Raw genomic sequence first — 20,291 nt, forward strand, 5'->3', positions numbered from 1 at the left:
AGAGAGAGAGAAAGAAAGAGAGAGTAATGAGGAAACAGAGCGAGTGTAACAGAGAGAGGAGATGAGTAGAGTGAAAAAGAGAGCCAGGGGGAGGGGTAGAGCGTGATCACCCTGAAGACGGAGCAACAGGAAAAGAACAAGAGAACATAAACTGTCTGAAAATGAATTCAGCACGTCCTCATCAGTGTGATGGGATGCATCACAGACCGATATGGAAAAAGAGGCACAAAACCTAAGAGAAAAGACACAAGATTTGTCTGACTGAAGTCCCCATTCGCCTCAGAAAACAGAGGGTGCTGTGCTGCCTGAACAGATTGTGTGGCGTGCACACATTTCCTTAATGAACCAGCAGTACACTGAAGAAAGCCCTCACCTTCTTCTTTTCCTCAACTCTGGTCGTGTTTCTCCAGCTGGCCGCCAAAAACATAATAAGCAAACACACCTTGTTTTTTCTGCTTCCTGTTGTGAGTGCCTGAGAGAAAGAAAAAACTGCTGAAAAATATCAAGCTAAACCAATTACAGAGCAGAGGACGGTAGTGGAAAACATACTGGCAGCCAAAGTTAAACCTCCACCATGCAAATCCAAACATCAACTTCTACAAAATGTATTCATTGGACCAATACCCTTTCTCCTCCTCCTCCTCAAAAAAAGAAAACAAGGTTCTCCTGTGTGAGGCTCCACCTACAGCACATTGCACAGCTGAACACACAAACCTTTGAGTCATACATCAAACTGAAACAAGTAATGTAAGTGTAGCTGTTCCCCAGAAGACTATGCTGGCCTAATATAACAAGACATTGAGGTCTACCTTTAAGCAAAGTTATATTCAAGCAGTCGAATCAAGTATGAATTCCTCTTCTGAAAAGACGGCATCGGTTCAAAAACACGTTCTTGGAAAAGTTACGAGACCTGAAAGGATTTACAATTGTCTGAAATCTAGCAACAAGGACATCCATTTTCTCTGGAGCATCGTAGAGGAGTGAGCATGTGAGTGGGTGGAAGAATATGTAAGCAAGATGTATGTGCGTGTGTGTGTGTGTGTGTGTGTGTGTGTGTGTGTGTGTGTGTATGTGCGTGTGTGTGTGTGTGTGTGTGTGTGTGTATATATGTGTGTGGTGTGTGACAGGCTGGGTGGAGGAAGGAGGTAACAGGGACTCCTCACGACTGTTCAACAGTAGTCCTGAGCAGCGAGAGGGGTTTGCTATCGAAGCAGCGTTACAACCACTGCCTTTAGATTCAGCCTTGATATTGTGTTATAAGGGCTGAGAATAATTCTATTATAAGAACTTGCCTGTAATGCTGACATTATTAAAACACAAGGTGACTTTGCACTTTCCATACCATTCAATGTATGTCAGAGGTAGTAAATAAATAGTAAATAAATCAAGCAAGTATCATATTTTGTAAACAATTTTAAGCTTGATTACAAGCAGCTGAAACAAAGTATTAAGTAGAGAAGAGAGAGTCTGAGCCCACGCACGCTGGATTACAAACATACGTGTCATCATTAAACCGTCACACAGTCATGCAGAGGAACAAATCAGCGTCAAGATGATTGCAGTCAAAGGAGGAAACACTGCCTCACTATCACAGCATGAAGTCTCATAATACAGATGTCAGGGTATCAATAATGTATCAATAGAGCGTAGATTGTACGGTACCTAAGCATATTGCAATATGAATTATCGGTCCATCTGTAACTGTGGAAATAACAATCTTGACTGGATCTACATCATCAATTTAATAACAACTACATAAATACTATGTCTTCATTATTGAAGGAAAAAACGAGCTGGTCCACCCAGAAATCACTCGTGCTGACAACCACACCGATAAATTATGCAACACAGTCATCTGGATCATTTCTTTACAGCAGTATGTAGGTTACTTTATGCAGGCCCCAGTTAATGTAACCCAGCCAAAGCCAGAAGTAGGGCATCATGACCTACATTAGGGAACTTAGTATTCACCAACAGGCTCAGTGAGGTGTGCACTCCGCTGAGAGTCAGGTCCCTCTGTCATCAAGGTGCCACGGGTCACGCCACATGTTTGATGCGATCTAGGGGCGAGCGATATGGCCCTAAAATAACACCACGATATTTCAGGGTATTTCTGCCATAACGATATAATTGACAATATGACGAAATACTTACAAATATTTTACCACTAATTTCAAGACCATATCACAGCAATAGAATAAATGTTACAGCTTCATATGTCAGCACATACGTAACAGTTTGTCTTAAATCTGATCTAACCCTAAAAAGTTCTTTAGTTTGGAAACAATGGTGTGATTCAGATTCTGTATAAAATAAAGCAGCTTTAGGCCATTTATGTTGTTACGATGCTTAAGTTATGTACGAACTGTATGTCATACTGTCAAGTCATTACGACAACAAGTCGGAATACTGACATTATCACAATGTGATTTTTTTTTTTTGTTTAATCATATTGAATGTGGCAACACTATTTGTAAGTTTGCGGCAGCTCTCATGCACTCGTGTAATAATTGATAGTGAGTGCTTATTCAGGCTCATTTGCAGCTGTTGGAGCGAAGATAGACTTAAAGAAGCTGGCCTGAAGGGCTCTGGTTTAAATCCACTTTAACCTGGCAACAACTGTGTGTCAAACAACGCCTCCCCAGTCATCTACGTTTGTGAAAACCACGAGAAAGTTGAAAACCCTTCATGTTGGTTTGGTTCCAGTAACTTTGATGAAGTAATAACTGCCCTAAAATCAATAGACTCAAGGACAAACAGACATGTTTGATTCACATTCAGAAAGGTTTACATTGTCCTATAGCAGAGAGAGAGAGAGGGCTTGGTTCAAAGTGAACAGTAAAGCTCCAACAGTTGGTATGCCATGGTGGCAGGTTTGCCTCCAGAAGGGGCTCTGTGAGAAACCAGTGGGAGCCAGAGCGCAGCAGAGCTCTCCTCCAGCTCAGACCTGGCGCACATCGCTTCTACGGTCTGTTACCAGGAGCCTTCTGGACTCGGCAATTGACTCCACAGCCCACACAATCAACCACGTCCAAAATAATGTGCACTGCTGAAATATGCCTGACAATTAAGTGATATGAGGTGCTGACTTGAGATGACATTGTCTATTCTGTAACAAAAGCATTGAAGGCTTTTGACAAGTCACACAAGGAACAAATCAAAAAGTAAGCCAATTTCTGCACACGTTGAAAATATATATAATGAGCTTCAAGTGAAAAGAGGTAAATAAACCGACACGCAGAACAGATGAAGGATTCAGACGGTAATCGCCTCCACTGGAACCCAACAGAGACCTTGTAATTCTGAGAGGCAGATAATTCAACAATCTCCCACTGTGTGATTCCAATTATAGTAGCGCTCGTATCTAGAGATCCACATGTAGAGCTGATTTTGGTGCATCCAATTGATTTATGGGAATAGCATGTGTGAAAAGGGTAAACCTGACTGTGATATGTCATTCCCTCAGCAAACACAAATGTCAGAAAAAGACTCGCAGTACCTCACAGGTTCTTCCTCTACGAGTCTGCATTAGCCATTAACATGTACTATATGCTCAGGCTGAATTTTATAGTGATAAGGCAACAGACACATTAGTATTCTACAGCAAGGCAAAATATCAATGAGTGGTGTATCTGTGTGTATGCAAAACGTTATTATTTTACATCTTTTGTTTTTATGTAACATTCACTTCAAAACTTTATAAAGGAGGGACATTTTACATCTGTCTATCAATATAGGCAGACTTCAGCCTTCACACCAAAAAACAAAACAAAAAAACCCCACCAGTACACAGCAAATCAACAGGGTTATAAAAGCTGATGTACAATACCACAAAAACAATCACACTCTACTGTATAACTCTTCAGGATTCTTTACATCAGACCTGTCCCACCATTGCTCTGGCATTTCAAGTTAATATTCAATTATTTCTAATATATGGACCCACAGGTGCTACAGCCTGAAACAGCATCTTTCTGAACTCTGCTCTGTTGTTCCAGAGATCTGAGATTAAAGTGAATAAATTAGAGTGTATTTATAGCAGGGGAGTTTTTCTCTTTATCTGCCAGTACCCTGAAAGGTACTCACTCACTACAATTTTGAGTGTTGTTAATAACAATAATAATAATAATAATAATAATAATAAATCCATTTCATTATAATACAGAATTTACACAATTAATTTAGGGATGTCTGGATTTCCATCAACACGCTCATTCTTCAAGCAATTTTGGCCTTGAATGTCTGAGAAACATCAACAGGTTTTTATGTCACAAGACAGTCGTGAAATGATTTTTGTTGTTTTTACTTCTGCCGCACATAAAAATGTTCACGAGATTTTAATAATTTGAAGGATTACTGTAATGGAATGCCAGTTAATGATGCTGAATCTTCAAACCATACGCAATATGTGGTGACATATTGACACATGAAATGAGGAACAAAACATGCGTGCATGCTGAGCTCTGACTTACATTGAACAGGTTTGTCTTGTTTCTTTCACAGAAAAGTCCTTGTGCTGGCATGTGCTTCAGCTGTTGCCATGGGACACTGCTTCCTAGCAACACATCTCTGGCCCACTGTAGATTCTGTGTTGGGAAATAAATAAATAAATGAAAGAAGCCCACATAAATTTGTATACTTTTTTTTTTTTTTTTTAATATACACACATAGCCACACAACAGAATTCTTAATGAGGAAATCCATCATTTGCAATCAGGAATATGCAGACCTCTTCACAGCATGATGACTCACAAATCAGTGTCTATACCAGTGCCCTGTTTGAAAAGATAACAAGCTAACGGCACTTCATGTTATCTTCACAATCCCACTGGCTATAGCGTGAAATCACATGTCCCTCTCCTATCATCTTCGGAGGGAGGATAAAAAGGCCAGTCGATGTGAGTTTTCCTGAGAACAAAACGGCGCACAGAGGCTTTTAACACTGGATGTGTCAGGTTGTGAGGGCGTCTAAGCAACCTGTGTCAACAGCATCACATCAAGTGACTCTGTCATCAAGACACTGCTGCGGTAAATATGCTTTCATCCAAGCTGCTGAAACCCCCAGTGGAGGCCAAATCTGAGAGAAATCTTATTCCCTCAATCAAAAGTTGTTCCAAAATTAATTGAGCCACAAAGAAAAGCTCTTCACGGAACTTTATTTTAGTGCTTGTGACAACTACCAATAAAGAAAATTATGCAGACACTACCGGCGGGAGCCATTAAACTATAAAACTGCACATAGAGGTCAAATGAGCATATCACAAAACCTAATCTAGAACCTTTCCATGTCCAATGCACCCTTACTGAATATATGTATTAAGAAATTGCTTTTGAGAGTGCTGACAGAAGGTTGCCATCACAGTAAAGCTCAACACAATCTCCCTGTGCCAAACTGGCTGAGCGAGCACTGCGGTACCACCCACACACACCTCTGCCCACAGAGCCTTATAGCCAACACAGGCTGTTTCAGCAACTCGTGTATCACTGCAGAGCTCAGGTCCACAAGAAAACCCAAGAAAAAAAAAAACTATGACATAGGCATCGCAGCTTTGATACACTTGCCACTGAAATAATCGATGCAAAAGATCCATGTGCCTTTTGAGGAGATTGTAGGCGTTCTTGGTAAGACTCACCTTTTGTAAATGTCACAATTAATGGCAGGGGATACTGATTATAGGTGTATGGCTTGGGTTTAATGGATGAATTGGCCTTTGAAATGCAATGAGAATGGAGTAGTGTCATCATTTAACAGGGGTGGACTGACCTGATGGGTCTTGCTGTTGGTGTAGAAGAAGGCCAGGCGGTAGAGGCTCTTGTAGTGCTGAGGGAAGCGGCTGAGGGAAAGAAAGAGAGCACGGACACACATTTCCACCAGCATCCGTCTCTGATCCACACGTTCTGCAGGCAGCGCTTTGGGCACCTCGATCACCTCGGCGGGGGGCTCGGGCTTCTTCTTGCCCTCGCTGGCCAGGGTCTGAGGAGTGGCCGGCTGAGAAGGGCCTGGCTTCGGAGGAGTGGCTGGGACGGGCAGAGGATGAGGACAGGAATCAACAGAAACCTTGGGGGTCGAAGTCTCAGGGATTATCACCACCACCATTTCTACTTCCTCCTGGATGACTTTCTCTTCTGTCTGGATGCTGGTATGCTCTCCACGTGAGGCTGAAGTAAAATTCAAATTATAAACTTGATTTCAGATTTTGCATATTAGGTCTTAATGCACAAAGTGGTGCATATACACAAGACAGCACCTTTTTATGATTACATTCATAAAAAGATGAATCAAGTCAGTCCTGAATACCTGTGTCCTCACATGTGGGCTGCCCATCCTTCACGGGGGTTGTACTTTCTGATGATGAGGAACTGACTTTCACAGAGGCTGGTTTGTGGCTGCTATCTTGTGAGCTGGTGGGATCTGTGAAGGCGTCCTGAGTGGAGTTGGAGTCAGAAAGTAACACCACCTCACTGTCCTGACTGCGCTCTGCCAAAACAAAACAAAAACATGGGTTAAACTGCCAGTTGCACGGCCAAAGACAGAAACAGATAACTTTTAGGACATCATGGGTAAATACACATGTCATATTTCTGTCCAAAAAGTAAGCTTTGCAAACTTAAAAAAAAAAAAAAAAAAAAAGATTATACTGTACTTTCTAGGTGGACGATCTTTAATTCGTCAATAAAATTACTGTACTGTGTAAATTTTAACTAATTATTCAGGATGTGTGACTACATCTGTGGTATTATAATAGCATTCTGTGTCGGCCTTTTTCAAGCTGGTGGTTGGTGGCTTGTTTTAAAATGCCCCCCCCCAAAAAAAAAAATCCCTGTAGTAATGGGGGTGGGGGGTGTATAAAATTATGAAACAAAAATAAGTCATGAGCCACAAATCCCTATTAATGCATCACTAATGACACGTTGTTACAGAGGAGAGATGGTTGGTTTTGTAAGGGGTCCAAAAAACAAAATGCCAGCATTCCTCTTAATTGCCATGTTCTGCAGCCTCAGCAAAAAAGAAAAAAATCCTTGGCAGGGAACTGTAAATGAGAATCGAGAGGGCAACAAGCGTTTGCTATTTCAGAGAATAATGCACACATGGGGCTTTTCAAACGATTTACAGTTATGAGTCAACAGCAAAGTTACTACGGTACTGTAAAATTTGTGTAAACTGACAGCTGTGTATTCAGTGCATTCTAGAAGACAGCACTTTCATTTTGGTTTCAAAATATAGCCTCTTAAAAATGTTTGGTGGGTTTGAAGAGCAGTACCATTCAGGGAAGTCAGCCTTATTGGAGCCCTGGGCAGGCAGTAATCATGGTCAAACTCTGGTGAGGCTGTTGAAGATACGGGGAGCTGGTTTTAAAATATAATCAAGCAAACATTGCACCTCTAAATTTATAGAAAAGATGATCAGCAATAGCTTTAGTTTCTTGACAACTGAGTACAGATTTAATGCCACTCCCCTTGAAAATGCAGAACCTGATTCAGACACACATTTCTTTCTGTGAAAACACAAAATTTGCAGTGGAAGTGTTTTGATATTATTTTTGAAGATCAATGTTTCCCTCCTGAGCCTGAAAATTAAAGCCACAATCTGTGACATAAATAAAATGCTGCCGCAAAAACACAAAGAGCTGTGTGCATTTCCTTGAAAGCAAAAGAAGAAGAAAAAAAAACGAAATCACTCTGGCTACTGTTAAAGTAGTGTTGAAGTACTGAGAAAATGAATTGTAAAAATCCAACTGGAGATCACAAAGGAGGTATTTTCCCAAAAATGATTAAAAATTAAAAATAAATGCATGTCTGAATCAGGCCCTGAAGTCTAATCACCTTGATGCAATTTAAGCAGACTCAAGTCAAAGAGATTGGACACCTACAAGCAGCAATGTGCATGGAGTTGTGTGCCAATAACAGGACAGCCACATTCTTTCTGACTTGGCATTTTTACACTAATTGGCCATAATTAGAAATTATATCCAATTAGTGGAAAATAGCAAACATGACTCACGCAAGATTTTGAATCATCTCCCAGGAGTTTGACTTTGTGTAAAATTACTCCCCACACCAAACTCAAATAAAATGTGACCATATGATACACCAGACAATTTAGTGGAGTGTGATAAAGGACTGACTCTGTCCAGTTGTGAAGACATTCACCCCCATTAGAACTACATGCATATAAATGGCAAAGCAGGTGGTAAAAGCAAGCAGGCAAAGAGGTAGCAGGCAGGTAGGTAGGTAGGTAGGTAGGAAGGTAGGTAGGTAGGTAGGAAGGAATCTGGAAAGGGTGACAAAACTGGCAACATGGGCAATATGGCTGCGTTATTTGCACATTCAAGGTAAACATGGTACATGGGGGTGGGTGGACGGGTGTCACTGTTTTTGCCATATGGAAAGATGTTCTCCAAACAGCATTTTGGATTTCGTTTTACAATACACTGCCCAGTTCAGGAAATCAAAATGAACTCAATCAGTGGTCAAGAATATCTCTTCTTGCATACTGAAAGTATCTTTTCTTGAAATAAACACAGAATTATAATTGCAACACTGCAAGAGCAAAAGCTGACGCAGAAGATGGTTTATGGGCATGAATAAAAAATGTCAGTTATGATGTTCATTGCACACACTGTACGAGATGTACGTTACTGAAAACAGTATTGTACATCTCGTACAATACTGCACACGTTAAATTTCTATTTCATATCCAGCTTGATGAGAACAAACAACCACATTTCTATGCAAGGTTGTATAAGACAGAAAACAATTCTGTATATCAGAACTGTCACGTTGAGTAACCACAACTGTTGTGAACACATTAAACTCAATCTTATGTGAATAAAACAATCCAAATTTAAGAGAACAACCTTACATTACTTTCACCATGTAAATGGATTGAATAACAAAAGCATTAAACCATAAACATCTCATCAAACTGGATAAATTTAAGCTTTTACTTTTAAATCATTTAAGAGATGTCTGATATCATTTCTGAAAATATTTTAAATTTAGTAAATTACCAGATTAAATACAGGTTATTATAAAGAGGGAAGTGCTTGCTGATAAATATGTAACCAGTAACAAAGACTTGGTTATTATTAGCAAAACACTTTGTAAAGTCTGACAATGCAAACCACTTGTGCAATCCACAATGAAATAACCATCAGGATCACCGACAATGTGCAGCTCTCTTCTGGTGTGGTACCGATCAACAACAGTTGGTTTGATGCACATTACACACGTCAGCAACAGCACAAATATGTCCGTGATGCTATGTTAAGGAAGTTCAGACCAAACAGTGATTAGAACATATCAGGGGAGGCAAAGTTATTGGTAAGAAAATAAAACCAGTGATAAAGCAGCCAAATGAGATGCTATACCATCACTTGCGCGCGCGCGCGCGCACACACACACACACACACACACACACACACACACACACACACACACACACACACACACACACACACACACACACAGGCTGTAATGCCCTCTGCAAAACTCAACCTTGAAATCTGTTTGTTTCATCATTGCTGTTTTGTCAAGCATAGCAGATTAGTCAAATAATCAGTAGCCATATTGCCCATTTCACCACATCCCAATCACCCAGTTCATGGGGATCACTGTAACTGAAACCGAAGCCATTAAGCATGGTGATTAGCAGTCTGAGGACTCCCCAGCGGGCTTCCTGTCCCAGTGCAGAAAGGGCAAAGAGCCAGACCCCAGAAATGGTGTCTAGGACTGGGACTGTACCATCAGCCTGCTGCTCCTCATGCCGCTGCTGCTGCCACTGCTGCCTTCGGAGTGTTTTGCGTTTGGCGTAATCGTGGTCAAATGGCGTGGCCACGTAAGGAGGGGATGTCAGACCTGGGGTGACAGCTGATGGAAGGGAGGAGTTGAGGACATTCCCTATGCAAACTGAGGAGCAATTAAAGTCTTCATCCATCATAGAGGGGGGTTTCTCCCTGAAATGAATCAAAAACAAGAATGCATGCTCCACTATGGGATCAAATGTTTTTTTGTTTTAGTTCATGCAGGTTTAAATTCACATAACTTACTTTTCATGGGACCTTGGCATGCTTGGCATACTCTTCTCTTCCCCCCTTGCAAATGGCCCTGTCGCTGCCTCAACCAGCAGAGTGAACAAGACCTCGTGCTCCAGTTCAGGTTCATGAGCCTCCAGCAGTTTTAAGATGGTGGCACTCAGGCGGAAATGCAACTACGAGTTAGAAAAAGAAGTTTAACGCTCCACAGCTATGTGGGCAATGCCTGTAAATGTGAATGTGTTTTCAGTTATCTTATATAACACTGCATTGATGTAACACTATTTGAGCTACCAGTCACAGATTGCTTACCTCCAGGGCTTCCATGGCCAGGTCAGGAGGATTATGGTAATGAATTTTCCGGGGGTACCTGGCAGCTTCTTCATGCAGATAGTGTGCTGCCTATAAGCATAGAAGAGAAAAGTCAACAACCCAACAATCATCTGTCAATATAAATGAACTTCTAAACTGGTGAAATGGAGTGAGATACTTTCTGATACTTTTCCTGTTGCAAATGTCATTAGGGAAACACTAAATGAATAACCATTTGTATGCAGATGACACATATTTAACTATGAAACCAATCAGTTAGTTAAACTTCAAGCATGTCTAATAGACATAACGGCCCGGATAACCAGGAATATTTTAGAAAGTTATTTTGACGATGTCCTTTAACTCGCATATGAACCAAGTCTCAATGACCATGAAGCTTCCCTTATCTACGCTTTCCATGCATTTGCTACTATTGCATGTTGTTTTAACATTTCCCTTAACATTGACATTTTATTGATACTGATTGTTTTTAAACATGTTTTAGCATGTTCTTTTAATATTTCTTTGACTTTCATATTTGAATCAGGTTGCTTTTTTCTATTTGTACATTGTATTGGGACAATGTTCCACTGTTATTTTTGCATTTTAACTAAAATTAAATTGAACAGATAAAGAGTAGTAGACAGCTATGTGTGCCAATATGACAGTTCACTGCTTTCACAATGTCCTCCATGACACTGCTGACCTCCATTACACTGCATTTAGAGGTCCATCTGCCTCCACTGATCTAATCAGAACAACAGAGCTATGACTAACGCCATACATTGTTCTAGCGTGGGGAAAAAAAACATCTTGTGGCAGTGATCTTTGTTTGTGTAGGTGGATTATGAAACAACTCCAGGGAGTGAAAGAAAAATGTCTGCAATCAAAGGATTATTCCAATTACAGTCAACAAAAGAGTTTTGTTTCCCTGGTTTTTACCGTAATGACAACTATATTCAAAGTTTCCGTCCTTAGGTTAGTTGCAGCCCTGGTTGTATCTTTTCAACTTGAATTCCTGTATTTCTGTCTTTCTGAGGTGACCAGCAATTCAACTGCAATTCTAAACAAAATCAATAAAACTATAAATTTAAAGCCAAAGTTTCAATATGCTTTGACACAGATTCCAGCCAACATATATTCCATTGATAGAAAGTGAAACATTCTGTATGACACCAGAGTAAATACCTCAACACCAAAGTTCATTAAAAATAAATTATTGACTGAATTTCTTGCATAACATCAAGTCAAATTAAATGTCTAACCTTAAGTCTACATATCTGTTTACCTTTTTGTAAAGCTGCAGATAGTCCACTGGAGTCTGTTTGCGTTTCTCTGCTATCTTCCCCAGCATGTAGTGAATAAGCCACTCTTCTTCATCACTGTCACCCTCACAGCGGGTAGCACCCTGAAAACACTGGAACGCTGTCTCCAACATGGAGTCTCTCCTTTCTTCCATCTAAAACAACACACATACATGCACGGTGGCGACTTCATGAAGTGACAGATCACTTAAGAAAAGTGACAGAAAGTGACTGTTTAGCTCATACGTCTGACATGAAAGTGGACACAAGATGAACTGACAGGTGATAAAGAGCAACATGCGCCTCACCTGTTTAACCACCTCTGGGGGAAGCTCATTCCGCCACTGTTTGAGCTGCCGTGAAGCAAACGAATGTAGTGCATATGATATGGTACCGTACTCAATCCAGAGAGACAGGTTGGAGCTGTCGATTTCCAGGGCCCTCTTAAAGCAGTTGAGTACCGCCTGGGAGTGCTTCCATATGGGTACGTCACTCTTTAGCTCATTGGAGTTGAGCTTGTCCTGGATACGGCTGGCCCGAGCTAAAGCCATACCTGCCCAGGAGTCGAACCTGAGGGGAGACAGTTTCTGCATCAATGCCACAGTCACTATTATCTTTCAATACAACCAAAAAGATAACCTTACACATGCACATTTTTGCCAACATTTACTGCAAAATCCAATTGTATTTTTAAAACAAAAAAACAAAAGATTATGCGGAGAAATGAACTACCTGTTGGGACACACGCATATGTCATGCATGTAGAACTTGATGGCTTTGGACTGCTCCTTGTTCTTGAAATGATAATCAGCCAGCAGGTAGTAGATCTCATTGATGATTGGAGGAGCTGGAGCACTGCCTTCAGGAAGGCATGGGGCCTTAAAGAGATCGAAATTCAACATTTCTTTAATAATCCTTATTCTCAAGGACAAACCCGCAAAATAAGATGAGTGACATTGATGCAGAAAAATATGTTAAGCATGTCTGATTCATTGGTGCTCCTCACGTTCAGTGTGGCCCCACCGACTGACCTTTTCTGTCGTGTCCTCGATGTAGGCTGCCACTTCGTCCATAGTGAGGACAGGGGTGTCGCTTGTGGGGGCGATGCCGGCAAACCTCCTCAGCAGATTGGCCAATTCCGCAGACACTGTGCTTGTCTTATAGCTGTCAAACTCAGGCAGTGACTTTGGTTTGAAATACTGGAACATGAAGAGGGCATCACTCCACAGAAGCTCCACCTGCAAAACACAGAATAATTCCACAGGAAACATCAGTGCCACAGCATATTTGTGGCAACAAGGAATCTTCTAGTGCATAGTGGTAGTCCATAATCATAGTCAGAATCTCTGTCATGAAAATGCACTGGGACATACAACTGTTGGAATGACACCCACCTAGTGGCTGGACACACGCATTACAAAAATACAAACAGATAAAGGCTGCATACACAAGACTCCTGCTGCTTTGACTCACTCCTGTTCTTACAATATTATTTAAAATTAGATCAAATCTAGGTATTCACAAAGAATTCTTTCTGTCAAGTTGCTCCTAAAATAAACAAATGCCAGATTAAAAAAGTGAAAAAAGTGGACCAAACACTAAACAACAGCGAGAGCGTAAAGTGCTGCAAACCAGATTTGTGCAGGTATGTTGTTTGATGCTCTAAATGTGTTCAAATTTCTCAGTCCGTCAATTCATGCTTTGATGCCATTAGCGCTATTTCACAGCCTCGCTTTATTTCAGTGACCGCAGACGCACACTGCACTTACAAAACAATACAAATGGATATAGCTTTTCTGTATCGTGAGGGTCAATGAGGGCTCACGGTTTGCGTCATCGGCAGTCTGCTCCTTTTCAAACACTCTGTTTGTGTAGGCTTGCTAACACAGGTGAGAAATCATACCAATTAGTCAAAGCCTTCACCGCCTCTTCACCACCATTTGGCCATTATCTAAATATCTGCTCAGCCCCTTTTGGAGCATTTGCTTTTACATTTTTAGTGAAATAATATCATATTTGTTCAAATAGGTCAAGCAAACTTAGCAGAAATTTTTGACTATGTAACTAAAATGATTAACTTCTGACTGGCAAACACACTTTTTGATCATGCAAAAAAATGATGAAATCAAAGGCATGACCAGGTAGCATGCTATAAGCATCTGAGTGAGCAACCTGTGGAGATGTGTGGTCCTCCAGGTAGCGGGCCTTGCTCTTCTTACTGGGGTAGGCATACAGACAGAAAAAGCACTGCTCCAAGGCCATCTCCAACTCCTCTTTGTAGGGATGAGAGTCATTGTTGGCAGAGGCCGCAAACTCTTTTTCCAAAACTTGAACCTACACCAAACAAGTAAGCACAGAAGATAGAATAATTATTATAATCTTTTCATTTCTTTTTTCGAATTGAAGATGCAAGCTGCAGCTATTAACTCGGCCACCATAAAAGTATTTTCAGACAGAAGTCTACAAAACAAACTTACGAAGAACTTGAGGAGTGCACCGTCTGAGCTGCAGCACAAGGACCGACGGCCAAGATACTCGTGAGCTGTGTTCAGAAGCATCAGTGAAGAGGGCAGCATGGGAGTGTCTGAGTCATCTGAAAATGAGACTTGACAGGGTCACTCAGTGTAACAGCTGGCATGGGATAAACACATGCATGAAAACAAGAAGTCAACAAACCTTCATCATCCCCGACGGACATATGCTGTCGCAGCATACAGCGAAACGCAGCCTCCTCGTGTTTGATAATGCGATACAGGATAATCCAAGGAAGGACCGAGAAGAAATAAGGCTCCTTGGGATCATCGGAAATGGTCATGCTCAGATCAATCAGCTGAAAAAAACAAAAGCAATCAAACAATAAATTAACATAGCAAAAAAGGTAAATCCATTTCCTATTGTCAGTTACAGCGTTCTCTTTTTACCTGAATGAGGTTGTTTGCCAGCCGAGCCATGCTCGAGAAGTGGGGGACATGGTTTAGAAGCTCAGACTTTTTGGTGAAGCAGACCTCGATGCCGTCCAGCAGTGTTCCAATGGTGCAGACCCACTCCTCCTTGCTAGGAGAAGAGCCGTTTGGAGCGGAGTTGAGCTGTTGCAGGGCTTCGTTCAAAGCCAGCTCGCTGCACTCCAAACACTGCTGGTAGTCCTGCAGCTTCAACAATGAGTTCTAAGGAAGAGAGTTCAAACTCAGCTCATCACATAGTGGTGTGAAAAAGTGTTTGCCCCCTTCCTGATTTCTTATTTGTTTGCATGTTTTTCAGATCATCAAACAAATTTAAATATTAGTCAAAGATAACACAAGTAAACACAAAATGCTGTTTTTAATTGAAGGTTTTTTTATTATTAAGGGAGAAAAAACAAAAACAAATCAAAACTCACATGGCCCTGTGTGAAAAAGTGTTTGCCCCCCTCCTGAAAAATTTCGTATTCTAGTGGAGTCGTGAGTGGGCGTGGCCAAATGGCTCGCTAGCGCCACCTAAAGAGATGCCCCGGCAGTAAAATGTTCCATACATGCACGAATTTCAGTGGACATGTGTATCACACCTAGACGTACAAAAAAGTTCCATTATACCTTTACGTCAGACTGACTTGAAATTTTTCCTGTGCACTATTAACGTGTTTGGAATTAAAAGTTGTTAAGAATTTGTTTTCGAATTTGTTTTCATACTTTCACCTGCTACGTCGAGCTGGTTGATCACATAAACCTAAATTCGGGTGAGAATAGCCTAAACATGTGGTTGATGATATATTGAGAATTCCGTTCGATTTTGTCAAAGGGCGTCACCATTGCGATGCGGCAAAGTTAGATTTTTCGCTGTGACACAGGAAGTCGATTTTTACGGTCAAAGGATGCTTGGTACCTCATGAAAAGTGGCACATGCATTCGGCGTGGTGAGACGACACATCTGATGTGTTTTGCGAGTGGGTGCGGCCAAATGGCTTGCATAAACTGCAGCCCCAGCATCTAGTTTCACCTACAGTGGTGTGAAAAAGTGTTTGCCCCCGTCCTGATTTATTTTTTTGCATGTTTGTCACACTTACATGTTTCAGATCATCAGACAAATTTAAATATTAGTCAAAGATAACACAAGTAAGCACAAAATGCACTTTTAAATGAAGGTTTTTATTATTAAGGGAGAAAAAAAAATCCAAACCCACATGGTCCTGTGTGAAAAAGTGTTTGCCCCCTAAACCTAATAACTGGTTGGGCCACCCTTATAAGCAACAACTGCAATCAAGCGTTTGCGATAACTTGCAATGAGTCTTTTCCAGCTGTGGAGGGATTTTGGCCCACTCATCTTTCCAGAGTTGTTGTAATTCAGCCACATTGGAGGGTTTTCCAGCACCAACTGCCTTTTTAAGGTCATGCCACAGCATCTCAATAGGTTTTGGTCTTGGAACTCTGCCATGCAGGCCATTTTTGCCCGGTCTCTTTCTTATAGTGGAGTCATGAACACTGACCTTAACTGAGGAAAGTGAGGCCTGCAGTTCTTTGGATGTTGTTGTGGGGTCTTTTGTGACGTCTCGGATGAGTCGTCGCTGCGCTCTTGGGGTAATTTTGGTCGTGGATAATGGCTCTCACTGTGGTTTGCTGGAGTCCCAAAGCTTTAGAAATGGCTTTACAACCTTTTCCAGACTGATAGATCTCAATTACTTTCTTTCTCATTTGTTCCTGAATTTCTTTGGATCTCGGCATGATGTCTAGCTTTTGAGGATCTTTTGGTCTACTTCACTTTGTCAGGCTGGTCCTACTTAAGTGATTTCTTGATTGAGAACAGGTGTGACAGTAATCAGGCCTGGGTGTGGCTTGAGAAATTGAACTCAGGTGTGATAAACCACAGTTAAGTTATGTTTTAGCAGGAGGGGGCAAACACTTTTTCACACAGGGCCATGTGGGTTTGGATTTTTTTTTTCTCCCTTAATAATAAAAACCTTCATTTAAAAACTGCATTTTGTGTTTACTTGTGTTATCTTCAACTAATATTTAAATTTGTTTGATGATCTGAAACATTTAAGTGTGACAGACATGCAAAAAAATTGGAAATCAGGAAGGGGGCAAACACTTTTTCACACCACTGTATTTAAAAATAATTGATTTGACTGATATTGTTGTTGTATGTCTAACCTGCAGTAGCATCAGCTGTGCAGGACGCTCTGGGGTTGAGCTCACAAAATCCAGAGGTTTGCTCCTGCTTCCATAATTAAGAGTGGGCTGCAGCAGGCGCACAACAGACTCAAAGTCTGAAGATTCAAAGAGCCGCTGGATCTCCTCCAAAGACTGACAGCGCTCCAGAGACTTCAGCCTCTTGTCAATCTGTCATTGGGAACAAATGAAACCCAAAGGAAATTCACAGTCCAAACAGCTACACGAGAAGCTCTTTTGAGGAACATGATGAGATTTTTAAGCAGCATTTTTCATTCCCCTTGAAAATGTGTGCATCATGCGTCATCATTTCATTTAATGGTATTTCAAAGACTGGACAAGAGAAAAATGATATGTTGGAAATGAAGGTTTATATTGATGAAGAAAACAGTTTTATTGGCCACCACTGACCTCCTCTACAGAGATTGCTGCATCTACTCGTAGGTTCGGCAGGTTGATTGTGTAATGTTTCCCATCTGTGGTCTTTGGTTTGCTTTGCAACAGGCCTATACAGACATCATAGCTCTCGAGGGCCAACTCCATGTCTCCCTGTCAAAAGAAGAGAAAAACAAAACAAGTCACATCGGGCTGATCTGAGTGAAAACGACTAATGAAATCAAATATCAGGTGAGAGAAAACCAAAATGAAGACTTTACCTGCAGGGCCAAGGATCGTGCCTTTAGCCAGTAGACACGCACCATAACATCCAACCAATCATCCTCAAACAGGTCTCTTTGGGAGGAACCCAGAGCTAGAAGTAACAAATCACCCTGGAAGTACTGCCCTAGGAATTCTGAGTCATTTGTCTCATTTCCAGGACCACTGCTGCTTCTTCTTGGTGTAACTATACAAGGAATAAAAATATCAGTACAAGCCAAACGTAAACAATGACTTTCTAATATTTAACAAATCTTATTTGTCGTAATGTTTAGTTTTAACAATAACTGAAGTGCCCTTTAGGCCAATTAGTTACATTTTTAAAATGCAAAAAAAAGCAACACATTTAGGTTTAACCAAGATTTTGTCAGTAGTGGTTGAGCTATGACATGTAGACACATGGACAAACAGACATTGTAGAAACCGTTGGGATAAATCAACCAAGTTTTGTCAAAATCCAAACAGAAAATATGTGGGTCAGACTTACCAGTCTTCCCTTTGTTGTGTAACCATTGTTCCAACTGCAACTCCATACACGCTAAGCTCATTGCCAACATTTCCTGTGCATGTAGCAAATATAAAAACACTTATTAGAGGTCAGTGTGGGTGCAAAATAAGAGTCTAGTTCTGACAAACACACGATATTTTCCTCGCCATTTACCCGGATGTGTTGGTTGCTGCAGTCCCGGAGCAGTGGGTTAGGAAGACCGCTGCTGTGCTTCCTCCAGGTCTGATGGACCTCCAGCACCACAGCTGTCAGCCCCCGAGGCCACTCCTCGATGAACTTCTGACCCACTGATTTCAGGTAGCGCATCATCAGGTCCAGTATGCCACCGTTGGTCATGTTATTGAGCAGGAAGTTGTGGACGTCCTGTTGTTCTAGAGGAAGGGAATGCAGAGTTTGTTAATATGACAGAAATTCCAACACAGCACAAAAGAGTATTATAAAGACATAGGCAGGATGCACTGCATACCAGATTCCATGTATTCAACTGAGTCAGCAGGTAAGCTCCCGTGTAGAGGCTGCATGTCCTCTTTCCCAGCGCACTGAGTCTCAAGATTACTCAGACTCTCATCATCATTGTCAGGATCAAACTTTCTTAGCCTAAAACGAACCAGCAAAATAGCTTATAATAAACAGAACAATGATGAGCTATATATTTATGCATATTATATAAGGTTTATTACAAGCTACCTGGAAGGTAGGTATTTAAAAAGCAGTTCCTGAAAATCTATCTTCTCCTCTTTCTTGCATTTTGTGTTTCGGACACGTGCAGAACGTCTCTTGGCTGTTTCCCCGCTATCCTCCATCACTCGTTTCCTTTTTGGAGCCTTCTTCACTTTATCTGTAAGTGAAACTTCCATTGCTGTAGCTGTGAACACATTGGAAGATTTTTTTTTTTTTTTTTTTTGTAATTTTTTTTAAAGACTAATAATATTACAGAATATTAGTGACAGCTGCATTTACAGTTGCTAAAAATAATCATGTAGGCAGGCAAGAGAGAAATATTTCTTTATAAACAACTAACCAACAGGGGGAGCAGAAGTGGTGACCTCCACAGTGGTATGGCTGGGGGTAATTTGAGGTTGCGTACAGGATTGGGACAGCGCGGCTGGCTCAGGGAAGGACACTGGCGGCAGGGATGAACTGGGGCTGCTGCTCAGCACGGCTGTCTGACCCATACTGACAGGGCTGGTCGGTTGGGGGAGGTTCTGGAGGAAGTTACGGTCACGGTACTCTGATAAGTCGATTCTACGGCCGAGACTCGGGCATGGTGGCTCACATGTGGTCTGATGTCTGTACATCGCAAGAAGGCTTTCACCCACATGCTTCCATCTGAGATAAAAACAGAGGATACGGTTCTGATTCACAGCGAAACAGCAAGAATTACAATTCTGCATGTAGTAACTTTGCAAGAAAGCTGTGCATTAGTATCATTTCCATTATTTATAACAATCTATCCTGAGAAAAATAATTACATATGCTCAACTGCTGACTTCAAATTTCATTTGAATTATTTAAAAAGTTAAAAAAGCAATTTAAGTCACTCAGACAGGAAAAAGAAAACAAAACCACTCACGAGAGGCTGCAGATGGGCTGAATCAGGACGAGGTCAGGTTTTGGTTCACAGCAAGAGAGCTCCTGCCTGCTCCTCCGGATCTCCAGCGCCTCTTCCACAATGGATTTACGTTCCTCCTCCTCTACTTCCACATAGTGAATAGACATGTCGCTGCAAACAAGCCACACCATGGCACAGAGGTTTGTCAGTGATATGAAAACACAGAGCTGCAGCTGCAGAACATTAAAAAAAGTGAGTTAGCTTCACCATTTCACGAACATCTGCATGGTATCCCTCTTCAGACAAGGCTGCTCCTCAAAGATCTTCTCCTTCAGCACCAGGCCTTTAGTGTAACAATGATCCTTCTCAAGGGCTTTGGCAATGAAGTACAAACAGCCTGGAAAAATAATGCAGATGATAGTTTTCTTTCCACACTTATGTTCTCGTACTGGTAATGAGCAAAAAGCTTACAATGATGTGTTACATACAGGTGTAGTCGCTGAGAGTGTAGAGAATAGTTATGAGGTTGTCCAGGCAGGGCCAATGGTCTGCGTTACAGTGCAATCCCTCCTCAAACGCATGACGAGCGAGAGGGATGCGCACCAGTCGCACAGCCACCTGACCAATTTTGTACCACATGTTCACATCAGTGGAATCCAACATAACTGCCTGTGGAAAGAACAGAGCAGAAAACACAGTGTTATTCATACATGTGAAAAAGACACATGAAGGTGTAGATAGCAGTGATATTTCCAAAGTAATGATAAACAAATAAACTGGCTC

The 20,291-nt window shown here is 41.3% G+C and overlaps 1 protein-coding gene across 9 annotated transcripts in view; it reads right to left on the reverse strand.

Moving 5' to 3' along the window:
- Positions 1–20,291, reverse strand: part of cabin1 (calcineurin binding protein 1) — a 41,183-nt gene that overhangs the window by 18,212 nt on the left and 2,680 nt on the right. For 3 of the 9 annotated variants that reach the window (XM_069139136.1, XM_069139135.1, XM_069139145.1), the window contains exons 6-31: positions 19,997–20,177; positions 19,776–19,905; positions 19,530–19,679; positions 18,978–19,285; positions 18,644–18,821; positions 18,423–18,553; positions 18,110–18,327; positions 17,936–18,008; positions 17,448–17,635; positions 17,203–17,340; positions 16,774–16,962; positions 14,572–14,814; positions 14,327–14,480; positions 14,128–14,243; positions 13,823–13,984; positions 12,682–12,888; positions 12,383–12,528; positions 11,959–12,220; positions 11,635–11,805; positions 10,347–10,436; positions 10,050–10,210; positions 9,745–9,956; positions 7,263–7,328; positions 6,299–6,478; positions 5,765–6,159; positions 4,473–4,586 (exon numbers count right to left, since the gene is read on the reverse strand). In XM_069139136.1, the coding sequence (XP_068995237.1) occupies positions 4,473–4,586; positions 5,765–6,159; positions 6,299–6,478; positions 7,263–7,328; positions 9,745–9,956; positions 10,050–10,210; positions 10,347–10,436; positions 11,635–11,805; positions 11,959–12,220; positions 12,383–12,528; positions 12,682–12,888; positions 13,823–13,984; positions 14,128–14,243; positions 14,327–14,480; positions 14,572–14,814; positions 16,774–16,962; positions 17,203–17,340; positions 17,448–17,635; positions 17,936–18,008; positions 18,110–18,327; positions 18,423–18,553; positions 18,644–18,821; positions 18,978–19,285; positions 19,530–19,679; positions 19,776–19,905; positions 19,997–20,177 (4,563 nt within the window). The remainder of the gene's footprint in view (positions 1–4,472; positions 4,587–5,764; positions 6,160–6,298; positions 6,479–7,262; positions 7,329–9,744; positions 9,957–10,049; positions 10,211–10,346; positions 10,437–11,634; positions 11,806–11,958; positions 12,221–12,382; positions 12,529–12,681; positions 12,889–13,822; positions 13,985–14,127; positions 14,244–14,326; positions 14,481–14,571; positions 14,815–16,773; positions 16,963–17,202; positions 17,341–17,447; positions 17,636–17,935; positions 18,009–18,109; positions 18,328–18,422; positions 18,554–18,643; positions 18,822–18,977; positions 19,286–19,529; positions 19,680–19,775; positions 19,906–19,996; positions 20,178–20,291) is intronic. The other 6 variants (XM_069139140.1, XM_069139139.1, XM_069139138.1 and 3 more) reach the window with 5 other exon arrangements.

The sequence above is a fragment of the Embiotoca jacksoni genome, unplaced genomic scaffold, assembly GCF_022577435.1.
Source record: "Embiotoca jacksoni isolate LCO1_2020_lvr unplaced genomic scaffold, fEmbJac1.0.p SCAF_8, whole genome shotgun sequence".
Classification (NCBI taxonomy): domain Eukaryota; kingdom Metazoa; phylum Chordata; class Actinopteri; family Embiotocidae; genus Embiotoca; species Embiotoca jacksoni.